At 44.1% G+C, this 25861-nt stretch overlaps 1 protein-coding gene across 1 annotated transcript in view; it reads right to left on the bottom strand.

The window, feature by feature from the left end:
• Positions 1–25861, bottom strand: part of LOC115253705 (ETS-like protein pointed) — a 369875-nt gene that overhangs the window by 303308 nt on the left and 40706 nt on the right. Inside the window, exon 3 of the mRNA XM_062847443.1 lies at positions 18310–18436. Within this exon, the coding sequence (XP_062703427.1) occupies positions 18310–18436 (127 nt within the window). The remainder of the gene's footprint in view (positions 1–18309; positions 18437–25861) is intronic.

Below are 25861 nucleotides of genomic sequence, written 5' to 3'. Positions count from 1 at the left end.
TGTGATACGGCCAGAACCTCGTCATGGTATCCTGCTCTAGCGATCGGTACGCCCAAAAGGCACAGTTCCGCACGTCATTGTTCTGAAGACCTATTAGAATGTCTCTCATACTCATCACGTAATCCAGACACTCATCCGTAACATTGTCCAGTTCCTCGAGCATTTGCACAAATGCCACATCGTTTGTTCTCAGTGTGGGAACCATGATACCGAACGACAGCAGCAGCTCCCGGTTGAACTCCTCGATCAAGTCTGCATTGAATGCTCTGTAGTATTCCAGGTCTTCGCCAGCTAGCCGGGACACTTCGGCAAACCGGTCGTGGAAGTCCTCCAGATAGTTGGACTCCACCACAGAACTCAAGGCCACGGTGACCCCCAAGAGAAAAACGGCGTACTTCATGCTACCAACAACGATCTCAACTGACCGCTTGAACCATCCTACCGAAGGACTTCAACAGCTAATCAAGAAAACTCTTATCAATCTAGGAATTTCCAACCCGCTTATCTGAAGACTGGTTTGATAATCTTCAAATACGTATATTTCGTTCGAATGTTACATAATAAAGTGCTACTCTACTCGTTGGTGACGTCCCATTACGATGAAGTTGTTCCAATTGTGGTCTCAGTTGTTACTTCGACGTCGTACCAGCAGTTGTTCTCCAGATAGCTCCTGATGTAGCTATGATCCGACTCCTGCATGTTCTCCGTCCAAATACGGCAGTAGTCCAACTCCCGATAGATCTTGTCAGCGGCATCGGCATGGGCAGCAATCTCTTCCCACAGCACCTCAGTCTGTCCGTCCCTCATGTTGCGGTAGTAGTCCAGTTCCTCCTCCAGCTCGTCCTCCAAACCCTCCACGTCATAAATCCGACGTCTACCCAGCGTCTGGATCACCTGGAAACTGGCCCGCGAGTTCTCCTTCGCAAACGGATTGTGGTACGGCCAGAAGCGGCCGTTCGAGTCCTGGGACAGTCCGTACCACGCAAAGTACGCACAGTCCTGAATGTCCCAGTTCTGGAACTGCAAGAACAATTCGCGCAGCAGATACACCTCGTACCGGCACTCCTCGCTGACGTCCTCGAACTCCGAAATGTACTGCAAGAACTCGGCGTCGTTCTCCCGCATTGTCGGCACCAGGCGTCCAAACTCCAGCAGCAACTCCCGCTGGAACTCCTCGATCAGCTCGGAGTTCCAGTGACGCAGGTTCTGCAGGACCAGTCCCGTTTCGATCGTATAGTTGGCAAATGCATTGTTGAACTGCTCCAGGAATGAGTACTCGTTTGCCCTGGTGGCACCTGCCAGAAGTCCCAACACCGCGACCGCGGCCAACCACTTCGCACTAGTCGTCGTCATCCTTCCCGGTGAAGTCTTATTCGTGAACTGAACCGTCCGGTTGCTCGAAAAAAACCCATAGCAGTAGGCCGGGAATGCGGCAGTAAAACCAGCTAATCTCAAGGGAGAATCTCTGATCGCGGCGGCGAGGCTACCGTTGCGACTTCGGGTATGACCGCACTAATCTAATCTTGCGCGCAGAACAAGCTATCGAGTCGACTACCTAATCGCGTCCGCGCGGGTTCCGAATTTGGAGGTTGTTTTTAGATTTTGCGTAAAGCAGCAGGTGGTTGTAAATCTCCTAATTATTGCCCCGTCAGAGTAGGCGGCCACTTAGTGGATCACGTGAAAACAGGACGCAGCCGCGACTGATTGTGAGAGGCATTGCTGAACGCAGCAGGCGCTGATGGTAGGTGGCTGATAAAACCGAAGTCCTAAAATAGGAGTATTATTGGGCGACAATCGATGGTTTTCAATTTGACGTGTGCGATTTTGAGCTGAGTACTCAGCGAACCGCGTTCAGTGTTGCCAGAACGAGAATATGGCACCTTCTAGAGGGAATTGATATCATGGAGACTACGAGTTTTTCGGAACATTCCCATTACTTCATGACTTCATAACTTCTGACCCCTCGTTATGGTATGAATAATGTTCATACTCTATATTTCATCTAGCTATGATCAGCCCATGAAACGCCCCCGAAACATCTGATACACTTCTAAAACCCTCCTTGGAGCGAGCTCACCAGAAGTCCTGTGAAATCTCCTGCAGCTCCCTGAATCCTCCATCTTGAAGACTTCTGGAATCCCCCTAAATCGACAGGAAGCTGAACTTGAGATTAGGTGAATCTCGTCTCTGCGGAAAAAAGCTTCATATTTCCAGGGTATTCTCCAGGAATTTCTGCTTGAAAGAATGCCTGCTTAAAATTCTTCCAGGAGTCAATACTGGAATTCCTCCAGGAATGCTTGCTGGATTTCTTTGAAGGAAATTTTCCTTGTTGCAAATTTTCACCTCACGAGTGATCAACACAACTTATCAGTTGTGTATTTTAATCGATTGCGAATGAACTGTGCACTGCTAATCGATGACCAGATGCAAAGAGGTGGCAAAACGAGCATGATGTAACTCGCAAACGATTTGGTACACATCTGACAGTGCCACCCCTCGCGCTCCCGAACAGCCCCGAATCACACCCAATGGGTTCGTTTGTTTTCATTGAATAGCAAGCTTGTTTTCTACATGAGTTAAAGCTGCGTTTCTCTGTTATTGTTGCAGGAGTTCCTGCTGGTATTCTCCCAGAAATGCCGCAAAAAAATCCTTCACAATTTTCTCTGGAGGAATCTTCTCCAGGTATTTCAATAGGAAATTTCAGCAAATCCTCAAGAAATTTCTTCAAAGATTTTTTTAGGAGTTCCTTCAGAAACTCTTTCGGTGATTTCACAAAGAATTCTTCCCAGGATTTATCCTGGAATTTCTCTAGGGATTTTCCAAGAACTATGCAAGGGATTTCTCAAAGGAGGTTTTCATTTCGATGATTTTGCACTCATCGACGAAGATGTTTCAGGACTCGGGGATTAAGCAGAAGTCGGAGTGGACGGAGGACAACCGCTAAAGCTGCTACCGAAGAAGTCTGAAACGTCCAAACCTCCAAAACACCACAGATCGGTGCTGAGATCCTCCACGAGTAAACGTCGCTACGGCAAATTACAGGAGTTCCCAATCACAAATCTCCTTGGACCATCGTTCGTGAATAGTCCGCTCCGCTCCTTCGATATGTGATCATTCTTTTGGTGATGGGCGAGAGGCAGGAAAGAATCAAACTACACACGATCCATCACGTCTGACAGTCTGACGTCGGGACAGGTGTTCCCAAGAAGTTTGCCACGGTTCAGTGGAGCTGCCAAAGAGTAGTCGCGATATCCATTAGCGCCTATGAACAGTCTGGTGAATTACCCAACGCTGAAAACCTGGTCCGCCTGCAGGAGGCGTTGGAAGGAAAAGCACTCGGTATAGTCTGGGACAGCCTGATTCTTGCGGAGAACGCATGGAGAACTTTGGTGCAGAAGCTGCCTTCATAGAAAGGGTAGAATACAAACAGCGGAGCCAACTCAGTCGATTTGAAAGCGTTCGGCGCCTTTATGGAGTGTCTGGTGGAGTAGGCGCTGGAAGCAACTACTGAAAAGGCAGAAAGGAAGCCTCCAAGAAAAGCGGTAGGTTGAAAACAAAGGCGTTCCTGAATCAGTCAGGATAGAAGACAGGAGAATACGACAAAGAAAGCCGAGCAAGCTGGGCATTTCGGAAGACAATGTCAGGAGTTACTGAAGCAGAATGTAGAAGAACAATGGAAGATAGTGAAGCGGTAAAATCTTGGTGCACTCTGCTTGTACGACTATGCCAGATGCGGTACATTGTGGAGGGTTGCCAAGAAAGCCACAACGCAACGCTCTTCATCGTAGAGGTCCGGGAAGGGCGTCACGAGTTCAAGCGCAGTGTAACGCGGTATTATTCAGAATAGTTCCGATAACGCTGTACAACGACAGGAAGAGTGTCAGCGAGTGTCTAGCATAGCACTGGTCGACGAAGAATCCTAAGTTACCAAAATGATAGAGAAGTGGGTGATAGAGACGATGGGCAGATGCCGGTGGTAACGTTGTAGATGAACGGATGAACTGGACGAACGGCGTGCAACGTACAGTAAACCATTCCAAGAAGGTGCTGCTTAAGATAACCTCTCAGGATTCCCTGAATCGGTACAAGCTGCAGAGTCCAAGACGATCGAACCTCTGCACCGTGAGGGCTTTCCCTCACAGTGCAGAAATTTGATCACAGAGAATTCTGTGGTTAGACCTTCCTAAATTATATTTACAAAGCTGTGGAACCCCTCTGAAGCCTCAGGAAATCCCATTGGAACGCCTTGAAACGAACTTGAACCCCTTCAAAGCTCCATGGTATTCCACCTGAAGCTCTCCTGTCTCCTGAAAGCCACTTACTCCCTTGAAACGAATGGAAACGCCTTGAAACACTTCTGAAACCCCCTAAAGGCTTACCTGAAAGCTTATTAAGTCTTCTAAAACTATAGCCCTGCCTGAAACTCCCTGAAAGGACCTGAAACGCCTACACATTCCCGTTATACTCCTACACACTTAATTTAGAATACCGTGTTCGGTTAATTCTTGACGAAAATAGAACAGCTGAATACAGCTATAATGTATTGTTTACCTTTTGCATCCGATTTTGACAGTTGGTGTGCTGAACCTCAGTAAATTCGATTACCGAAGCTACCGAAACAGTGCTGCTGTTCTATTTTCGTCAAAAAAGTGCTGAACAGGCAATTCAGGATTGAGTGTGTTGAGTGTGCATGAAACTCTCGAAATACACTGAAACTCTTTGAAACCTCCATTTCGCTTTCTTCGACGTCGCAGAACCAAATTGCTTTCGATCCACTGTTGCTACCGGAAATCTCTTGAAGCGCTAGCAGATTATCGTTCCCAAAACCTGTTGGACAGAGCTTGGAGTGCACTTCTTTATTTGAGGGAATTGGAAACAGGAATGAAAAAAATATGACATGACAATGGCTGCTATGGCTACTTCTTACAGACTAGACAACTGCGGTATAAGAAAAACTATTCAACTATTACTTCATTGAAATCATCATTACTTCTACAGATTTAGAGCTAATCACTGACTGACAAAGACAATATTAACGCAATAGGGTCCTAAAATTAAAGACGAAATCTCGCTTATATTGAATAATACGATCAAGCATGGTATTCTAATCGGAATTGTACTTTACTCGAACTTGAAAAACAAAGGAATAATGAGGAAATTCGAAATAAGTAAAATGGTAAATAGTTCTACTTTGACATTTGAGGTCAACCTTGTGTGACTGAGCTCGACATTTTTCGCACTGGGATTTCAAAAATGTTCCTATCTGACATACACGGTGAAAAAAAAATCACTCAAAGTATGTGTTATAAGCTAGGGACGAGACAAAAGGCTAAAAAAATAAAAATTATATATTTTCAACTACAATTAATAAAAACGTCAAAAATTGAGTAAATATGTACTCTTGAACCATATATTGTGGTTTAAAACAAGAATCCCGATAGGACTTTAGGAGCCTATTCTTCAACGATCGAAAGCTGCTCTGGCCACGTGCTTGCGAATATAGTCGAACACCTAAGAAAGGTATGTGGAGACCTCTACGTCCTTTCAGGTCTAGGTGTCGCAGGAAATTTTGGTGTTTCAAGTGAAAGGATTAAGTCCAAAGGATACGTTTGGTCAACGATTAGGCACCTATACGAAATAAACGAACAAACTCCCCAAATTATACGAATTCCATTGCTCTCGAGAAGAAATTGTTGACTTCCGTTTGCGTCTCCCGGACATCCAGTAGCGGTATTGTCCAAAAATACGGAAATCTCGCGAATTTGAAGACGAATTCCAGCACACCCCGATGGGAATAAGACAAACTCTCAAACAAAACAATCGCGAATTATCCTTTTCAACACTACGTGATCAGCTAAATCGTCTGGTAAGAGAAATATGTTGAACACCAAAAGTCAATTTGCAAGTACTTTTCGAGGTAAAAGTGGCGGAAGGCACAACACCACCAGCCGTTTTTTCCCATATTCAAAACAACGCGGTGCAAAGAAAACGCGTGACAGACGCAACCAGCGCAGCCGCTCGCGCGCACAGCCTACTACGATAATCCATCTTCTTACCACAATCATCTTCACAAATCTTCTCAAAATCAGTAATAATTCACACTTTCTCGCCCGGTGCGGAAGAAGTATCCCCGAATGGCGTAGCACCGGTCAAACCGTCAGCGGAATCGCGAAAGAAATGTCACAAGCAGATCAAAACACACGTCTGCACGCGGCAACGCCTACTCTGCGCTCACGGCTCCCCTCATTTTATCCTGAAACCAATGTCTGTCATCTGATTTCGGCTACAACGACGAATTTTACAAGCTATTCTATCAGGTGCTCCTCAAGAATATTCTGTAAAGATTCATTCAAAGGTTGAAATGAGATTTATTCGCTAATTTCTCCCAAGGATAGGTAGTGTATCGCGCCACTTGGGCGGTGGCTTCTATATTCGTCTGTTTTCCACTATAACTCAGTCAATTTTGAACCAATTGACTTGAAATGTTGTACACGGGTAGATACTATACCTATCTCATCACATTCCAAAAGTTGTGTGAATTGGTTCAAATTTGACTGAGTTATAGTGGAAAACAGACGAATATAGAAGCCACCGCCCAAGTGGCGCGATTCCCTATGAAAAACTCTCTAGACTTCATAATTAAGAGATCCTCCGTAATTTCCTCTAAGAAAATCCTTCGTGAGTAGTTCAGGTTTCCCAGCATGAAGGTCTTCAAAGATTCATACAGAAATGTATTCAATGGTTTAAATGGAATTCCGTCCAGGAGTTTCTCCGAGAGGTTTTCTCGTGAAGTTCCTTTTGAAATTCCTTCGGGACTCCCCACATTTTTTGTAGGAATTTTACCTGAGTTTCTCATGGTATTTCTGGAAATTTTCTAGGACTTCCCAATGAGTTATTTAAAAAAAAATCCCAAAATGTTCATTCATAACATCCTCAGAAAATGTTGTCTCTACGCTTCACGGATTGCCCAAATAGTTTTCGTAGGATTTCATTAGAAACTGTGTGGTAGTTGCTGTCTAAACTTCTGTAGAAGTTTTTCTGCAAAATACTACAAGGAATTCCATCAGAAATTCTCTGAATTTCCCTTGTATTTTATGAAGGAACATCTAGAACATCAAAAGAAACTCTTAGAGGAATTTCCGAAGAACTTCGCAAGGAAATTCTCGAAGAAACGTCTAAAAGAATATTTGTAGGAACTAGTCTAGTCAAGAATAGCCTAGAATGGACTAGAATAAACTAGAATAGACTAGAACTGTCTAGAATAGACTAGAATAGGCTAGAGTAAACTAGAAAAGATTAGAATAGACTAAAATAGACTAGAATAAACTAGAATAGACTAGAATAGACTAGAATAGACTAGAATAGACTAGAATAGACTAGAATAGGCTAGAATAGACTAGAATAGACTAGAAAAGATTAGAATAGACTAAAATAGACTAGAATAGACTAAAATAGACTAGAATAGACTAGAATAGACTAGAATATACCAGAATAGACTAGAATAGACTAGAATAGGCTAGAATAGACTAGAATAGACTAGATAGACTAGAATAGACTTTTTTTTTATATTAACGTGTATTTTAACTTAAATGCTAATTCTACACTTTACACTAGAATAGACTAGAAAAGACAACAATAGGCTAGAATAGACTAGAAAAGACTAAAATAGACTATAATAGGCTAGAATAGACTAAAATAGGCTAGAATAGACTAGAATAGACTAGAATAAACTAGCATAGACTACAATAATGCAGAAACATTACCGAAGAATCTACTCACAGAAAAAAATCCCACAGAAGTCTCCTAAGTATTTCCTAGGAAAACTCCTGAAACACGTTCTGGTGAAATTCAAAGAGGAATTGTTGAAGGAATCCCAGAGGGATAATTAGGAAAACTCATGGAGACAATCCTTAAGGAATTTTTAGAAAGAAAAAAAAAATCTCAAGGGACCTCTAAATGGATTCAAGAAGCAACTCCCGAAGAAGCTCCGGCCGGAATTCCTGCAGAAGTTCCTGAAGGAACTGATGAATGAATATCTCAAGAGGAACTATTGGAGGAAATATCTGCAGGAACTGCTGGAGGTATTCATCCATTAGTTACTGAGGAAATTCCGAAGTTAATTTTGGGAGTCTTTAAAAGAAAAAAAAAAAACATTAGAAATCCATGCAGAAGCTTTGGAGAAATTCGTGGATGAACTTGAATTGAGAAATTGAAGAGTCCAACAGAGTGGAGGAATTGCTCCTGGAGCAATTGCTAGAGCAACACCATCAGAAACCTCTGAATAAACTGAAAAGAAAATCCTGCAACAATTTCTAAGGGAACTCAGGGAAAGAATACGCTGCCTAGCTCAAAAAAAAAAACGTTCATCCACAGAGTGGTGCTTCTCCAGAAGAAAATCAGCCAATCTTACCGGAATTCCTTCAGCGATTTCTTCAGGAATTTATTCAGAAATTCCTACAGAAGTTCCGTCTGGAGGTTTTACTGAAGTTAATTCAAGGATTTCTCTTGTAGTTCCTTCGAAGATTCCTCCAAGATTTTCTTTTTGAATTCGTCCAAGTATAGCTTCAGAGATTCAATAATTCAGCAGACGATCAAGTGACTCAGTGAGTAATCTAGGAAGTTCTTCAGGGACTCCTTCAAAAGCTCCGTCAGAGATTTCTCCTGGAGTACAATCAAACATTCCTCAAGAAAAAGGTCTTCAATGATTCCTCTAAAAACTCCATCAGGGATTCAGTCAGGAAGCTCTTCAGGGGTTTCTCTTGGAATTAAGGTGAATATATAACGAAGCCACGCCTCGAATTTTCAAGAACACAAATCTGATGAACCAAAAGACGGATTGCGCTGAAAAGTTGATCGATTGGTGACCCGCTGGTGGTGACCAATCGATTAACTTTTCAGCGCAAACCAACCCTCGGTTCTTCAGATTTGTGCTCTTGAAAATTCGCAGTGTGGCTTCGTTATATATTCACCTTAATTCAAGAGAACACTCAAGGCCTCTTCCAGAAGTTTCCGTAAGGGATTCATCCAAGAATTTCTTCAGAGATTCCTTCGGGATTTTTTAGAGGGATTCCTCCAGAAATTTCATCTGGAATTCTTCCATGGTTTTTTCCAAAGATTTTTCTAGGAATTTCTTCAGTGATTCCTTTGCGATTTTTTTTTTTCAGGGATTGCTCCAGACATTTGTTCAGAGATTCCTCCAAGATTTTTTTCAGCGATTCTTCTAGGAATTCCATCAGGGAATCCTCCAGGAATTTCTCTATAAATTCTTTCACAGATTTCTCCTGGAATTTTTTTAAGAATTTATCTTGAAGCTTCTTCAGGGATTTCTCCTGGAATTTCTTTGAATTTCTCCATGAATTCCTTAGAGGATTCCACCAGGAATTTCTTGTGGGATTCCTCTAGGAATTCTTTGATGGATTTATCTTTGAATTACTTGATGGATTTCTTCTGGAATTTCTTGAGATATTTCTCCAGGAACTCCTTCATGGAATTACTCGGGAATTTCTTTAGGTATTTCTTTTTCAATTCCTCCAGGAGTTTCTGAAGCGATTCCTCTAGGAATTTCATCAGGGATTTCTCCAGCTGTTGCTTCATGAATTCGTTCAGGAATTTCTTTAAGAATCCCTTCAGAGATTTCTCCTGGATTTTTAAGGTGAAACGGGATGCCATGTTATTATTCTTATCTTGCCTCTCTTTCTAATAATTTGCCATGCGATCTCGAGTTCTATTGCACTGAAGATGCTGAAAAACAATCAGCATGTGCACTGCAAGTGAGCATACACAATGATAGGTTTTTGTTGCAAAATATGTAGTAGAGATTACCATCTTAGTAGCAACAGAGCAATGGCGGATATTTCCTCGGATAAAGGAATTTATCTTGAAGTTCCTTGCATTCCTTAAAGTATTCCTCTGAGAACTCCTTTTGGGACTCCTCTATGAATTCCATGGAGGATTTCTCCTCGAATTCCTTGATGGATTTGTTGAATGTTTCAATCAGACAACTCTCGTATCGAGACAACTTCTATGTTAGTAGAAACACCGTGGTTGTGTGTTGTCGAATGTCATTATAGGGCACTGCACGCCAAGTCCATCTGGAATTTCTCCAAGAAATCTCTAGTGGTTTCTCCACAAATTTGTTCCTGGAAACGTTCAGGAGTTTCTTGTGGAATTCCCAGGGAGTTATTGAAGAATTCTTCCTGGGGTTTATTAGGGATTTCTTCAGGAGTTCCCTCTAGGTTTCTTCCAAGAGATTCTTCTGAGATTCCGTCTGGAATTCCTTCAAGAGCTCTTGCCAGGATTCCTCCAGAAAGTACTCCCGGAATTCTTCCAGAGATTATATCCTGGATTTCTTAAGGAATAACTTCAGAAGTTCATGGATTTCTTCAAAAGTTCTTACGAAATTTCTCCAGAAGTTATTCCGTGATTCCTTCAAGATTACTCCTTCTAGGATTATTCCTGAGATTCTTCCAGGAATTCCTCCCATGGTTTCTCCACAAATTTGTTCTAGGCTCCCCCTAGGATTTCCATCCATGATTTCACAGGGACCTATGTACCGTATTACCACAGAGAACAGACGTCTATCTTTGCTTTCTGCCTTGTGTAAAACTTTGTAACGGTCATATCAAAGTATGTGGTTATGCTCCCGTTGCGTGGCGCTAGCGTCCCATTACTTACATTGTTGTGTTGTCAAATGTGTTTCCAGTGCTCACCGTTTTTGGCCGTTTGGCGCTCGTGTCGCTTTGTGGGCTAGTGTATTTTAACGATGAACACTGCCATCGTGGGGTCAAATCGACTTTATATGTGGGGCAGTCTCCGTTGGTAGCGTTGAGGTACACTTAAAATCTTTACACAAGATTTCGACGTATTTTTGTTCGAGCTTAAATGTCTGTTCTCTGTGGTTTAGGTGTCAAATAGCACCAACTCAGAACTTCCGGAATTAGCATCCGCAAGAGGAGCTGCTGAAGGTGCGAGTATAAGCGCAATATCAAACTGTTTTGCATTTACAGTGTACATCGCTATGACATTTGAGCACTTTTTAATTCGACACATGTCGAATAAGCGGGGTACGAAATAAAAAGTGTCGATCAAACGAGGTAAGACTGTATGAGATTATGTTTGGGATTCCTTCAGAAGTTCCCTCTGGGGACCATCCAGGAGTTTCATCTGAGATTCCTTAAAGGTTCTATCTGAGATTCTTTTAGAAACTCTTTCCAAGAATCCTTCTAGGACTTCAAGGGATTTCTTCCGGAATTTCTCATTGAGTTCCGGGAATCCTGCAAGAATTTCATCCCAGATTCTACTAAACTAATGACATCTTTTAGAATGTCTTTAGAAGTTTTTTTTTTACTTCCAGACGGTATTCCTGGAAAACTGGAATACCGGAAGGAACTGTTGCAGGGAAACCAGAAGGAACTTGCTGAAGTTATGCCTCAAGGAAATCGTGTAGGAATGTCATGAGAAATTGCACGAATAAAAACTGCAGGAGAAACTGCTTCAAATACTCCCTTATAAACTCCTGCAGTAACTATATTTTTTTTTTATTATTCTCCTGTATTAAATATCATATGACAGAGTATTCAATTCGGAGTCTTATCGAGTTGTTGAAGGTAACTCGATCCCGTGTCCCGTAGAGACCGCAGGAACAATACCTTATAAACTTCCGGAGGAATTCCAGAAGGATCTGCAGGAATTCCAAATGGAACTGTTGGAGGGAACCGGGAAAGAATTCCTATATAAATTGTGGAAAAGAGTTTCTGAAGAAATCCCGGAAGAAGTTCCTGAAAGAATTTCAGAAGAATTTCCCGGAAAGAGTTCCCAAAGGAATACCGGATGAATTTCCCGATGGAATCCACGAAGAAGTTCCTGAAGAAATCCTAGAAGCAATTCCTAACAGGAGGCCTGAAGAAGTTCCCGGAGGACACAGAGAACAGACGTCTATCTTCGCTTTCTGCCTTGTGTAAAACTTTGTAACGGTCATATTAGAGTAAGTGGTTATGCTCCCGTTGCGTGGCGCTAGCGTCCCATCACTTACATTGTTGTGTTGTCATTTTTGTTTCCAGTGCTCGCCGTTTTCGGCCGTTTGGCGCTCGTGTCGCTTTGTGGGCTAGTGTATTTTAACGATGAACACTGCCATCGCGGGGTCAAATCGACTTTATATGTGGGGCAGTCTCCGTTGGTGGCGTTGAGGTACACTTAAATCCTTTACACACGATTTCGACGTATTTTTGTTCGAGCTTAAATGTCTGTTCTCTGTGCGGAGGAGTCCCAGAAGGAATGCTGGAAGTAGTTCCTGAACGAATCCCTGAAGAGGTTCTTGAATGAATCTTGGAAGGAGTTCTCGGTGGAATTACCGTAGGAATTCTTGAAGCAATCGCAGAAGTAGTTCCTGAAATAATCCCGGAATGAGCACGGAAGAATCCTGGAGAAGTTTTTGGAAGAATACTGAAGGAAGTTCTTGTAGGATTCCTGGAAGGATCTCAGAAAGAATTCATGAAGGAATCCCAGAAGGAACCTCGAGAAGTTTGCTCGAGGATAGCTTCCAAGATTCCTAAAGAAACTGCTTCTTAAATTCCGTCTGAGTTTCTTTCCAGAAATTCTATGCGAGATTCTTCCAAGGGTTGACAAAATTGGGTCATCACTGTATGTTATTGGCACGAGTGCCAATGCTATCCAGCCTACACTGAAAGAAATTTCCTCTTAAAACCAGGCGTTATTGTTTGAAATTCACTCAAAAATCGAGTGATGCTTGAACCGTATGATCTTCTGATAATGAGGCAAAGTTGTAAAAAGATGATTGTCATCGGATTTGGACCAACTGATTTTTCATTCCAAAACACCATTATTGTGATGATTTGCCTGATCAATTAATTTTTTGTCAAAACACTACTGATTTCCAGTACCTATCAGGTATCAGAAGGCCGGCTCCAGAGGCACGTTATCCTCCATTTGGGACATTTGTGCCATCGCCAAAATAACAGCCTATTTCATCATCTACCTGAGGGAAAAGGAAGGAAAAAGGATTTGGATGGGGATAGGGACAGGTAGGGAAATAGGAAAAATACCCTGGAAGAGGGTACTAACGCACAAGCGTACCACAATGGGTTCAAACAGCGCCCTGAAAAGGGCACTGTAATAACGCATAAAGCGAAAGAGAGCCTATAGCTCTTTACCACAGCGGGTTAAGAACAACAGAATATCCTGAAGATTCAGGTTTCTGAAGTCAGTTTCACTTAATAAGTGTTTACCGAATACTCGGAAACGCAGTTGCGCGAAAACTGGACAGTTACATATCAAATGATACGAAGTTCCATAATCGGATTCACAGCTATCACAGGCAAATGAATCAGCTTGCTGAATATTCGCCATGTGATAACTGAGTCGGCAGTGGCCAGTCAATGCTTTGACCAGCATGCTGCAATTCTGCTTAGACAGATTTGTTAGATACTTCGCCACCCGTAGAGATGGCTCAGCACTATACAATTTGGTTTGACGACATGACTCCAAACTATTCCAATATTGGCTGTGTTGAGTGACAGCCCAGGTGTGAATCTGAAGCTTAATCCAACACTTCGATATCGGAATAGCTGGCTCAGGGCCAATGAAGTCATGTGATGCTCCAGAGCGAGCTAACTCATCAGCCAGTTCATTTCCAGCGATGGAAGAATGACCAGGTACCCATAGAAGGTGAACAGCGTTTGCTGAATTCAGCTCCTCGATTTGAGTTCGACAAGCGATAACTATCTTCGACCTGGAGTTGGCCGAAGCAAGTGCTTTAATAGCAGCCTGGCTATCTGAACAGAAGTATATTACTTTGCCCATTACCTGCTGCTGAAGTGCTGATTGCACTCCGCACATAAGAGCAAAGATTTCGGCCTGAAAAACGGTACAGTGTCTACCAAGTGAATAAGACTGATACAGCCTTAGCTCACAAGAATAAACACCAGCACCTGCTCGACCTTCTAGAAGGGAGCCATCAGTGTAACATACGATGCCGTCTGAAATACTTCTTTCCAGATAACCAGATGTCCACTCTTCCCGGGAAGGGAATTTCGTGGAAAATGTCCTATATGGAAAATTACAAGCAATTGTAAGATCACTTGGAGCAAGGACAACTTTGTCCCAATTCACCAAAAGTGGAAACAACGAGGTGTGTGTTGAACTGCGGTTCACAGGAGTTTCCTCTAGTAAACCGAGTACCCATAGGCGGTAAGTGCAAGAAAGTGCTTCTTGTTTCAGATGAAAGTGTAGTGGGGCAACGTCAAAGAGAACTTCTAGCGCTGCCGTAGGAGTTGAAGAGAACGCTCCAGACATCGCCATTAAGCACATCCTTTGGAGATGGCCTAATTTTGATTGGACCGTTCTCACTTCACCCTTTTGCCACCACACAAGACATCCATAAGCCAATATTGGCCGAACCACAGTTGTGTAAATCCATTTGATATACTTGGGTTTTAGACCCCAAGTTGTACCAAAAGTACGCCGGCATTGCCCGAAGGCCATACAAGCTTTCTTGATTCTGAACTCAATGTGAGGTGTCCAGGAAAGCTTGGAATCAAGAATGACTCCAACGTACTTTACCTGTTCAGTCACATCGATTTCAGAATCAAAGAGACGCAAAGGTCGAACGCCATTACGGTTTCGCCTTTCCGTGAAAAGAACAATAGATGTTTTACTCGGATTAACCGAAAGGCCATATTGGCGACACCAACCCTCAACTACCTGAAGGGCGTTTTGCATCAGGTCGAAAAGGGTGCTGATGCACATACCAACTAACAATGTTAGGTAGTCGTCGGCAAAACCATAAGTAGGAAAACCGCTATTATTGAGTTGCCTCAATAGCGTATCTGCTACGAGATTCCACAAAAGCGGTGATAAGACTCCCCCTTGGGGGCATCCACAAACACTCAATTTCCTAATCCCTGCTAGACGCAATGTCGAGAAGAGATATCGGTTTTTTAGCATTTGGTGAATCCAATTGGAAATCATTGGAGATATACCATGACTCCGTGCGGCTTCCAATATGGCATCGAAAGGCACGTTGTCAAAGGCACCCTCGATATCTAAGAAAACACCCAAACAAGATTGCTTTTGAGCGAATGCTTTCTCGATATCGTAAACAACCTTGTGTAAAAGAGTCACAGTGGACTTACCAGATTGGTAGGCATGTTGGTTCACATGAAGAGGCACGTTGGCCAGATGAACATCACGGATATGATGATCCACAATGCGTTCTAAGCATTTCAGAAGAAAAGAGGTCAAACTGATAGGTCTGAAACTCTTTGCTTCTTCATACGACGCACGACCCACTTTCGGAATAAACTTTACAGTAATATCCCTCCAGGATTTGGGAATATACCCTGTAGCAAAACTGCAAACAAGTAGTTTTTTCAAAACATGTTTGAAATAATCAAATCCCTTCTGAAGCAAAATAGGATAAATCCCATCTGCCCCAGGAGATTTGAAAGGAGCAAAGCTATTAAGAGCCCACTCAATCGATTCTATAGTTACAATACTCCGAGCCGAAGCTAAAGAATCATAACTACAAGAAAAGACATCAGGATCATCCGAAGATGTAATATCCACACATCCAGGGAAGTGTGTGCTGAATAAGCATTCCAGAACTTCCTCATCAGAGGAAGTCAGATCGCCATTTGGCAAACGAAGTTCGTTCACCCGGAAATCCTTAGATTTCGCAAGGATTTTGTTTAACCGACTGACTTCACTCAAGCTGGAAACATTTGTACAAAGGTTTTTCCAGCCGGATCGTTCAGCAGACCGGAGAGCTTTCCTGTAGGCATTGCGAGCCGACCTGAAAGCCTCTGAACCAGCCGAACGTCGTCTGTTCCAACTCTTTCTACATTGTTTCCTGAGTTTCGCCAGATCAGAGTTCCACCAAGGGGTTCCTCTTGTGATCTTCACAGACCGTAGAGGGCATGCTTCTTCAAAAGCTTCCATGATGAAGGTCGTTGTAGTATCAACGGCATCATCTAAATCACTTGGAGTGTCAATGGATGGTGAATATCCATGAAATTTGGCTGCAACCAAATCAGTATAAAGATCCCAGTTTGTTGACCGAGGATTCCTGAAACGCAATGTTTGCGAAGTAACATTTAAATGTTCAAAAAAGATATAGCGATGGTCAGATAAAGATTCTTCATCTGACACATGCCAATTGGTCAGCTCATGACTAATTCTGCTAGAGCAAAGCGTTATATCTAACACTTCCTCTCTAGCAGATACCATGAAGGTTGGGCGGTTGCCTATGTTAAGTAATGCAAGATCTGTACTACTTAAGTACTCCATCAAACTGGAGCCTCTCAAGTTAATGTCTGAGCTGCCCCAGATGATATGGTGAGCATTAGCATCACTGCCAACAATTAGCGGAAGGCCTTTTGAAGTGCAGTATGCGATGACTTGTTTGAAAGCATCCGTAGGGGATGGTTCATCATGCGGTAAATACACAGAACAATAGACGTATTTCCTGTTGAGGTTTCCAACAGATACATCAATTGTGATAGCACATACATCTCTGGTGGTTAGTTCAGAGATGAGTGTAGCAACTATTGCGTTGTTGACAAGCACACAGGCTCGAGGCATGACACGCGAGTTTGCCATTTCATGTTTACTGAAAGTGGCAAACACCGGGTTCACAAGGTTTCCTAGATAGAAATTTCCCTTACGAAAGTAAGGTTCTTGTACAAAGGCCACTTGGGCTGTACCATTTTGCATAAGTCTGCAAAGATTGATCGTTGCTGTTCTTTTATGCTGAAGATTGATCTGAGCTATCCTAACCGTAGCCACTACCCAAACTAGGTAAGATTAAACTCTTCGCAACAACAGCACAACAAAGAACAGCAACAATAAAACCAAATCGGTATCGATTGGAAAACGCCAAAGGCGAGGATACACAGAATACACTGTGTAAATCGCATAATGCGAAACCATATAGGTGAAAATTTAAACTAATTAACAACATCTTCATAATCCCGCCCTTATTTAGCCTCAAGTGAGACTAAAGAAGGGCAGCTGATTGTCTCGGAGAAACACAAGGTCCACTGCACCATTGCTCCGGTTAGCGCAGTAAGGGCTACATACTGTGGAGGGCGCCCTGGTACTCCACAGGCTCCGTTAGCGGTTAGGTTTTTATTAGACCCCCCTAGCCATTCATTCCTAGGCACGGTAAGCATAAAGCCGCATCACACCATGAATTAGGGGTCACCTGTTGGTGGATTCTTACCACCGGAACAGGCGGTCCGTAGTGTTATTCTTAGCCAATTGAGACAATCGCTACCGACACTACACAGCTATCTAGGCTGATCGAGAAAAGAAGTTAATATTGATGATCAACTTCATACGGACTCGAACAGCCGACACGAGCCGACTGCGCATTTCCCGAGCACGCCTACTTGATAATCAAACCACAGAGAACAGACATTTAAGCTCGAACAAAAATACGTCGAAATCGTGTGTAAAGGATTTAAGTGTTCCTCAACGCCACCAACGGAGACTGCCCCACATAAAAAGTCGATTTGACCCCACGATGGCAGTGTTCATCGTTAAAATACACTAGCCCACAAAACGACACGAGCGCCAAACGGTCAAAAACGGCGAGCACTGGAAACGAAAATGACAACACAACAATGTAAGTGATGGGACGCTAGCGCCACGCAACGGGAGCATAACTACATACTTTGATATGACCGTTACAAAGTTTTACACAAGGCAGAAAGCGAAGATAGACGTCTGTTCTCTGTGATCAAACCACAGAGAACAGACGTCTATCTTCGCTTTCTGTCGTGTGTAAAACTTTGTAACGGTCATATCAGAGTATGTGGTTATGCTCCCGTTGCGCAGCGCTACCGTCCCATCACTTACATTGTTGTGTTGTCATATTTGTTTCCAGTGCTCGCCGTTTTTGGCCGTTTGGCGCTCATATCGCTTTGTGGGCTAGTATATTTTAACGATGAACACTGCCATCGTGGGGTCAAATCGACTGTAAAAGTGGGGCAGTCTCCGTTGGTGGCGTTGAGATACACTTAAATCGTTTACACACGATTACGACGTGTTTTTGTTTGAGCTTAAATGTCTGTTCTCTGTGATCAAACTTCCAACTCCATTCCTTCAAACGCAATTTCCCACCAAAACATGTCTGCGTCGATATCGGGCAATTCCCCGAATCGACTGATAAACAACCGTGCGTTGCCATGGTTCCCACAATCGAAGCCTCGCATTTGTTTACGTTTCGCAACCTAAACAAACTTTTACCAGAAAAAGAAAAACAAAACAAAAACGAAACATTTTGCGACTTACCTAACGACGCTTCCGGATCGCTCAGATCCGACAGACTCGGCACCTTCTGGATGTTCCGGATGCCCCCGTGCGGTAGATCGTCCAGCGGTTCCTGCTTCAGCTGTATGTGCCCGTCGCCATCGTGGCTCTAGAATGGGGGGAAGGGAAAGAACGAAAAATGTCGATTAAAAACGTATCTCCGCAAAATCCCGCTTTTATTGAACAATAATGATATTCTGATCGCAGAAGTACTTTTCGAGAACACAAAAACGAAAGGAATAATAAAAAGAAACTTATCTCGACTTTCTTTTTATTCACTTCTTCGTAAAATGGTAAACCAATTCTAGTTTGACATTTGAGTTCGACCTTGACGTGATGGAATTCGACATTTTTCACACTGGGGATTCGAAAATGTTCCTACTAACGAGTCTGGAATAACAAAGAGGAGAAACGTCAAAATTGGAACAGCCGATTTGCTGTCATCCCCATAGTTCTAATCGAGCAGGAGACCTGTCAAAACGACCAGGATTCGCCACTTTGGTATACTCGAGACACTTTAGTTCCTACCAGACGTACGAACACGGTAACAAAAGTTCACTCAAATCATGAGTTTAAAGCTAGGGGTGGGACACAAGTTCAATACATTTGAATATATATTTTTAACAACAATCAATAAAAACATCGAAAAATGAGTAAATATGTATTCTTGGAGAAAATTTGTCTCATTTTTTGATTCGTTGGTACATTTTTTTAAAACATCTTCTAAATTTGTTTTTTTTTTTCTTCCGGCCAAGCTGTCATTCTATCTATTTATCATTTCCCAGTATTGTCACATCCTGTGCCGGACAGAAACCAGCACAAACCACTCTCCAGAAATGGCTTCTTCCCTCCTGGCCTGGACCGTATCGAATTACCACGCAACACCATCACCGTCAGTCAGCCACAAAGAAGCCGTTATGGCATCTTCATCAACTCTCAAATTCACATAAGTGAGATCCAAGTAACCGTGTCGAAATGAGGGAAGTGCGCGTACATAAACAAGCTGCCACGCACCATCAGAGGCGGCGACGGCCGGCATCGCCGCCCAAAACAAAAGCGCATGGACCAATTTCCAAATTGGGGCGCACTTTTCCATCGACACTCGATCCTCTATTTAGCGCTAAATTTATCCGAGGGAAATGTCGCCGGCGCGCCGCTTCAGCTCGGCTCCGTACAAATTACAAGTGGTTTATGGAATCGGAAGCATCGGAGGGGCGCTAGAACAGAAGGTCGGGTCGCGTGATGACAGACGTAATGATGATCGTCAGTCAGGGCCTACTTTATGACGACTCGCCTGCTACGCCCTGCTGCTGCTACGAAAGCCGAGGGGTTCCAAAATTAAGTCATGCGAGCAACCATAAATATGTTAACGAAATAATGATAATTTTAATGCCTCTATTTACGCGCGGTTCCGGCTGGGTGACCCGCTGTCAAACGACGAGGGATTATCTTCGCTCGCTGGGGTTTGTTTGTGAGGAGACAGATAGAACAGGGCACAGTGGGCAAAACTATGGTAGCTGGATCATTGATCACAAACTAAGTACGATAAGAAACCCCGTTTTTGACACACTGTTCAAACTGTCAAACATGCGCACGCGATCAGAAGCGTTGCCTACTACGATACGCTACGGCACTTTAAGTCGTCATAGACTAGGTTTGATTTACGACGGAAATAGGGTAACGGTTGAATTTTGGACCCCTAGAGGGCATTGGTTTGAATTTAATTCAAAATCAAACAGATTCAGAGGGTATTTCCACATAATGATGATGTTAGTATGTTCGAAAAAGCCTCCACTGTTCGTTAAAAATACCCACAAGGTCATTTCTGGCTGAAAATTTGATGAAAATAACTGATTTTTGAAGCATCAGTTTTTACTGTTTTGGACACCCCAATATATTTTGGACCCTCTTCAGTATATATTTTGGACACCCGGTGTTTAAACTCGTTTGAATTTATTTTGGAAGGATTTGCCGCTTGAATATGCTGGAACACATCCTAATTACTTGATTGACAAAGGCTGATTACACGAACTTTGCGAATTTAATGCGCTAGAATGATAAACGTTTTTGTTTACAACTGCAAGTTTCCTCAGCACTGCAATCTCTTTTTGTAAACATGATGCGACACTCGCACGGATGACGAGATTGGCAAAAAATAATTTCAAGGCAAATAAGGATATTTCCAGCGAAGAAATGATTGCTGCCCGCGCAGAGCGATCTTATTTAGCGAATGATTCTAAAAATTTCCGTCATCTCATCATTAAACATGTGTAAGTTGTGATAATAGGACACAGGGGGTCCAAAATATATGGGGGTCCAAATTATATTGGTTACCCTATAACATCATAATTTAAGAGCTTGCTTGGTTTTATGATCGATGCAGCGAGATTTATAGATTTGTGAAATGCGATCTCTCACAAGATCAAGACCGATCAATCGATAGTTGTTATTGACACACTCCCAGCGGATATGATTCAGCGTGAAATTTTAGATAACACTTCGCTTCCCACAGTTCCAACTCCTGAAATTCACGACCCACTTCTGAACGCAGTTTTACGATCACGTCCCTCTGCTTTTATCGCTTCCAGAAGGGGTGGTGTGCCACCGCACCGCACCAAATCACGCAGCACTCGGTGTGTTTAGTATACGACGCGAACAATTTCGCGTGAAGTAAACACAACACACAGCCGATCATCAATGTGCGAAGCATTTATTTTGCTTCAGTTTCGTTTACGCTACACTCCAAACTCCCTCCATAAACTCGCCTACTCACTGGCATATTCAAATCAACCAGTCGCCTCCTCAGACCCGGCCTCCTCGGACCCGGTCTCAGACAATTAGCTCACTTCTTCTCTAAAAACCGAGTCACGCGGGAGCTCGATTTTATGAATGAATTAGATCCACTACGATCGCGAGCCCTACCGCGCACACCACACCGTTCCCTCACGCGCTCATTCATTCATAAAAACGTGAAATACACCGAAACTAGTCTCGCTCGCGACGGCACTACTCTCCGCGAAGTCGAAAACACACGCAGCAGGCCTAGACGACCAACGTCGATCCGGTCGCCTACAGTAAACTGCTGTCGCTGCATCACCTTCAGCACAGCCTACTTGATCACACCGGCTGGTACAAAAGCTGCGAACGAGAGATGCAAGTCGACATGCCGCTCTGCGGCACCCGCCTCCCAGCCTGCTTCGATTCACCTGTCGCCGCCGTTGCAGCGTGTTGTTGTTGGTGCGGGTGAGTCGCCGCGAATTCTTCGGAAAGCGAAAGGGTTCTTTCTTCTGTCGGTCGGCTTATGGCGACGATCGACGATCGGGCCACAACCCCCAACAGATGGGATGCCATTTTTCTTCGCAATGCAAGCCAAGCGGCGCAGTCTTCATTATTTTTACCGCTGCTGTTGCCGGAGCTGAAGTCCCAATATTTTGACAACCACCGTGCAAAATGCAAGCAAAAAATAAAAAATCGCGAGGAGAAGAGGTGAAAAAAATATTGGATGGATCTTAATCTTTTACGACGAGCGATGAGCGTTTTTCTCCTTCACGGCCGATCGCCGGAACGATTGATCAAGCTAGCGGCGAGCAGAGCTCAGAGCAGTCGAAGCAGGCGGCGGCGCGTGAGGTGTGACAGATTTGGCGTGGGTGGGTGGGTTGCTGCGATGGTGGCGGGATAGGGAGGGGAAGTTAAACAGGGATTCCACGATGAATGCAGGCAGACGTGCTGAGAAATGGACTACGGGATTTGTGGAAGCTGCGCTGCACTGCAACTAGGTATCGCGGCGCAGCTGCGAACACAGCAGATACAGGAGCAAGGTTTGTATATGCAGAGGTACGGTCATACCTTTCTGCAAGACGCTCAAAAACGTATGTTTGAAATGTTTCTTCTATAAAAATTAGGTTTATGTATGCATCTGTTCTTCCAACAGGCCTGCGAACAAAGGTTCAAACACAAGTTTGCCACAAGGTCTGCCATTTTCATAGAAGGATTGTCAAAGACCTCCAAAATCAGCTGATTTTAAACGTCTTGTGAATAGATATATTACCTGTCTGTTTACTATGATTTCAGTAACAAATTTTGAAAACGACGTATAATCAATGCTACACCATTGATTATACGTCGTTTTCAAAATTTGTTATTGATTTGATGTTTCCATGAGTTGCTTTGATGTTGACTCATGAGAAGCTCAGACAGAATCATAAAGCCATTGAAACTAACCCGACGTCTCCACTAGATAAAAACATTTTGCCATTTTAATGCCAGGAAGAGAAAAGCTTATGGTGGCCAGGGGTGTTTCTAGGCGGGAGCAAAAGGAGGTTGCAGGAGCATCAGGGGGTCTCAGGAGGCGTCAAGCGTATTTCATAGGATCCCGGTGGTTTTAAGAGGTACCAGGTGATCTCGGAGGCGTTTCAGGAGATCTCAAAAGGTTACATGGGGCTTCTAGGGGGTTCCAGAAAATCTCAGCAGGGGTGTTTCAGGGGATTTCAGGGGGTCCCAAGAGATCTCAGAGGATCCCAGAGCACTTAGGGATAAAAAGTCGAATGTCCAAACATCGAGTGCCAAAACGTCGAATACCAAAGCTTCAAAAAGGACAACACGTCGAAATGATTGCTGAAATCGAGTTATCTAAGCAAACAATTAGTTGTTTATTCCCTTAAAGGAATTCCATTCTTTCACTTTTCGACGTTTTGTCCTTTCGAGTTTTGGTCACTCAACCATCCCAGGGGTGTATCCGGAGCTCTCAGGACCGTTTCAGAGGGATCTCAGAAAATTACAAAGAGTCTAGTGGACGCTTCAGTTGATCTCAGGGGCGTTCAATGGGACCACATGAGCGTTTCAGGCAGACTCCAGGGGATTCAAGGGGCGTTTCAGGGGGTATCAGGGTGTTACAGGAGGTCTCAGACGTGTTTCAAGGGGTCTCAGAGGGCCCCGGGGGGTCTCAAAAGGGTTTCGGAAGTCGCAAGCGAGTTTCAGGGGCTCTCGAGGTGCTCCAAGGGGGGGTTACAGGAAGGTTTCATGGGCGTTCTAGGGGATGCCAGTAGGTTTCATGGGAGTACCGGGAAATCTCATGGGCAATGCATTTTAGGGGGTCTCACAGCGTTCCGAAGGGTTCCAGGAGATCTCAGAGGAGTTTCAGGGGGCATTAGAAGATCCAGAGGGTTTCAAGCAAGGATCGGTATATTCGCCTCACTCCATTCATATTCACTCCTCTTTGCTGAAGCGAATCGAGAAAGATGCAGCAAACGGGTCGTCGTGATCAAACACGCAACCCCATCACCAGTGGGAAGCGATGAGCCATCTGCTTGACATGAATATTCGTTGCCATTCGTCGCAGTTTGGATCGCAAGCGAATGAATGAATGGCGAATGGTGAAGAATACTGGTGAGCGATCGAAACGGCTATTATCATGAGTAGAAGAGAATTTCTGCATGTAATGCATACATTTTTACTGTATTGTCGCTGAAATGCTAGATTAGCAAAGAAAATAATTCGAAAACATCAATAATTCGTATGTACAATATCAATTGCATCACTCACGAATCGCATTCGCTTGCGATGCGAATGTGGACGAATGAATAATTTCCAAGTGTGGCTTCCCACCGTTCGCCGGAGTTTGCTGTCGTCGCTGACAAGCACACACACGAACTCAAGCGACAACCGTTCGCTGCTGACTGTCTTCGAATGGGGAAGAAGATGAAAAGTGGAAATCAGGAACCCTGGTTTCAAGGAAGGATTAACAGATCTCAGGGGAGTTTCATGTACTCTCAGCGGGTTTCAGGAAGTTCTAAGGGGTCTCAGGGGCGTTCTTGGGGACCTCAGTAGGTTTCAAGGGAGTACCAGGAGGTCTCAGGGGTGCGTTTCAGGGGTCTCACGGGGTTCCGTCAGATTCCAGGGAACGTTTAAGGAGTGATTCAGGGACGTCCCAGTGACGTTTCAGAGGGATTTCAGGGTTGTTTAAGGGGATTCCAGCTTCCTCGATTCCCTTGAACCTTTGAAAGGGCTTTAATCCCTCTTAAACAAATCTCAAACCCCCCTGAAGTCCCCACAAATCACCCTGGAATACCTCTGAAGCCTACCCTATTGAATCTCGAGACCACGTTAAGCCCTTATTATTTCTTGTGGAACCGCCGCAAAACACCCCAGAAACCCTTTTTAGAACCTCATATTTTTAGACGCCGTGAACCCCCAGGAAACCCTCTTGATTTTCATCTCAAACCCCCATACCGGACCCAATCCAGCTTGTAGCCCGACCAGCTCCTGCACCAGCTTCGGGTTGTTGAGGTGATCGCTGAGCTGTGCAGCCTCGAAATGATAGAAGAATTGCTTCATGGTGATGCCGAATTTTATTAAGCTCTCCAGCCCTTCGGCTGTCAGCGCTACAGCGTTCCTCACCTTCACCACTAGCGTCTTCAGTCGCTTCTCTGGCTTTCCGAACAAATTCCGAAGGGCGCGAATCACGTCCGGAAATGAGTCTGGTAGATCTAGCCAGCTAATTACTGCCTTCAGATTCTCCAGGTGCGAGAATCCACACGCCGCCGTCGTGAACAGCGACCAGACCTCGAGCTCTCCCCGAAACTTTGGTGTGGGAGGTGTTGCGACACCGCTTTTTGAGCAGCTAGTTGCTCCCTGGAGATTCGACCAACGCTTTGCCCTGGCCCGTCAGCACCTCTACTTCTTCGCAGACTACTATGCCGGCAGCTTTCCGCTCGATCGTCTAGCTGTGTTTCGTAGATTCTGCTAACTCTTGGCCCTGGCCCGTCAACTGCTCTGCCCCTCCGCAGACAGGTTGCTCTCCGCAGAAACGTCTTTGAACCACTCGTCGTTGCTTCTGTCGCTATCTTCACTTGCACCATCTTCGATTTCAGTAATCGCTACTGGCACTTTCAACATTGACTTTGGCTTTTCAACTTGCTTCGAGCATCCCGTTCCAAATGGGTTCTCTCGTTTTGGGTACGTGTGCCGAAAATCCGCGGTGGAAGGCTTCTCGGCTGCCACTAGCTGATCCTTTAGCCACTCCAGCACTCTTTTCTTCGGATGGTCCTTCGAAGCTTCACCAACAGCGCTTTCATGGCTTTTCAACGTATTGACTCGGTTGACGCTGCTCATTAACTGACTCCAGATATTGCTTCTTCACTCTGTAGTCAGCTGGGCTTATAGCGCAACTTCTTTTCATGCTACACCATTTCACGCTGAACCTTTCAGTTCTAGATCACACATCTCCTATTCTTGCTTCAGCTGCTGTTCCTTCCACTCATTCTGCCGAGCGAGTAGTTTCTTCCACGCCGTCATCTACTTCGCGAAGGCCTTCTTCGTCTTGGCGAGTTGCTCCTCTTCCAACTGCTTCTCAATTGGATCGGTGTCCCTGTTCGAACCCTCCATCGCTTCTTTGGCCGGACTTCTTGCTCCTCTTCTTGCCCGTAGCATCCGGAACATTCAGCTTCTGGGACACTACTAAACTTTTCCCGGATCCTGTTCAATGAAATATCACATCGATCAACTACACTGTTTCCTTTCCCTTTATCACTCCCTT

This window comes from Aedes albopictus, chromosome 1, assembly GCF_035046485.1.
Source record: "Aedes albopictus strain Foshan chromosome 1, AalbF5, whole genome shotgun sequence".
NCBI lineage: Eukaryota > Metazoa > Arthropoda > Insecta > Diptera > Culicidae > Aedes > Aedes albopictus.
This window is presented reverse-complemented; position numbering and strand designations above follow the sequence as displayed.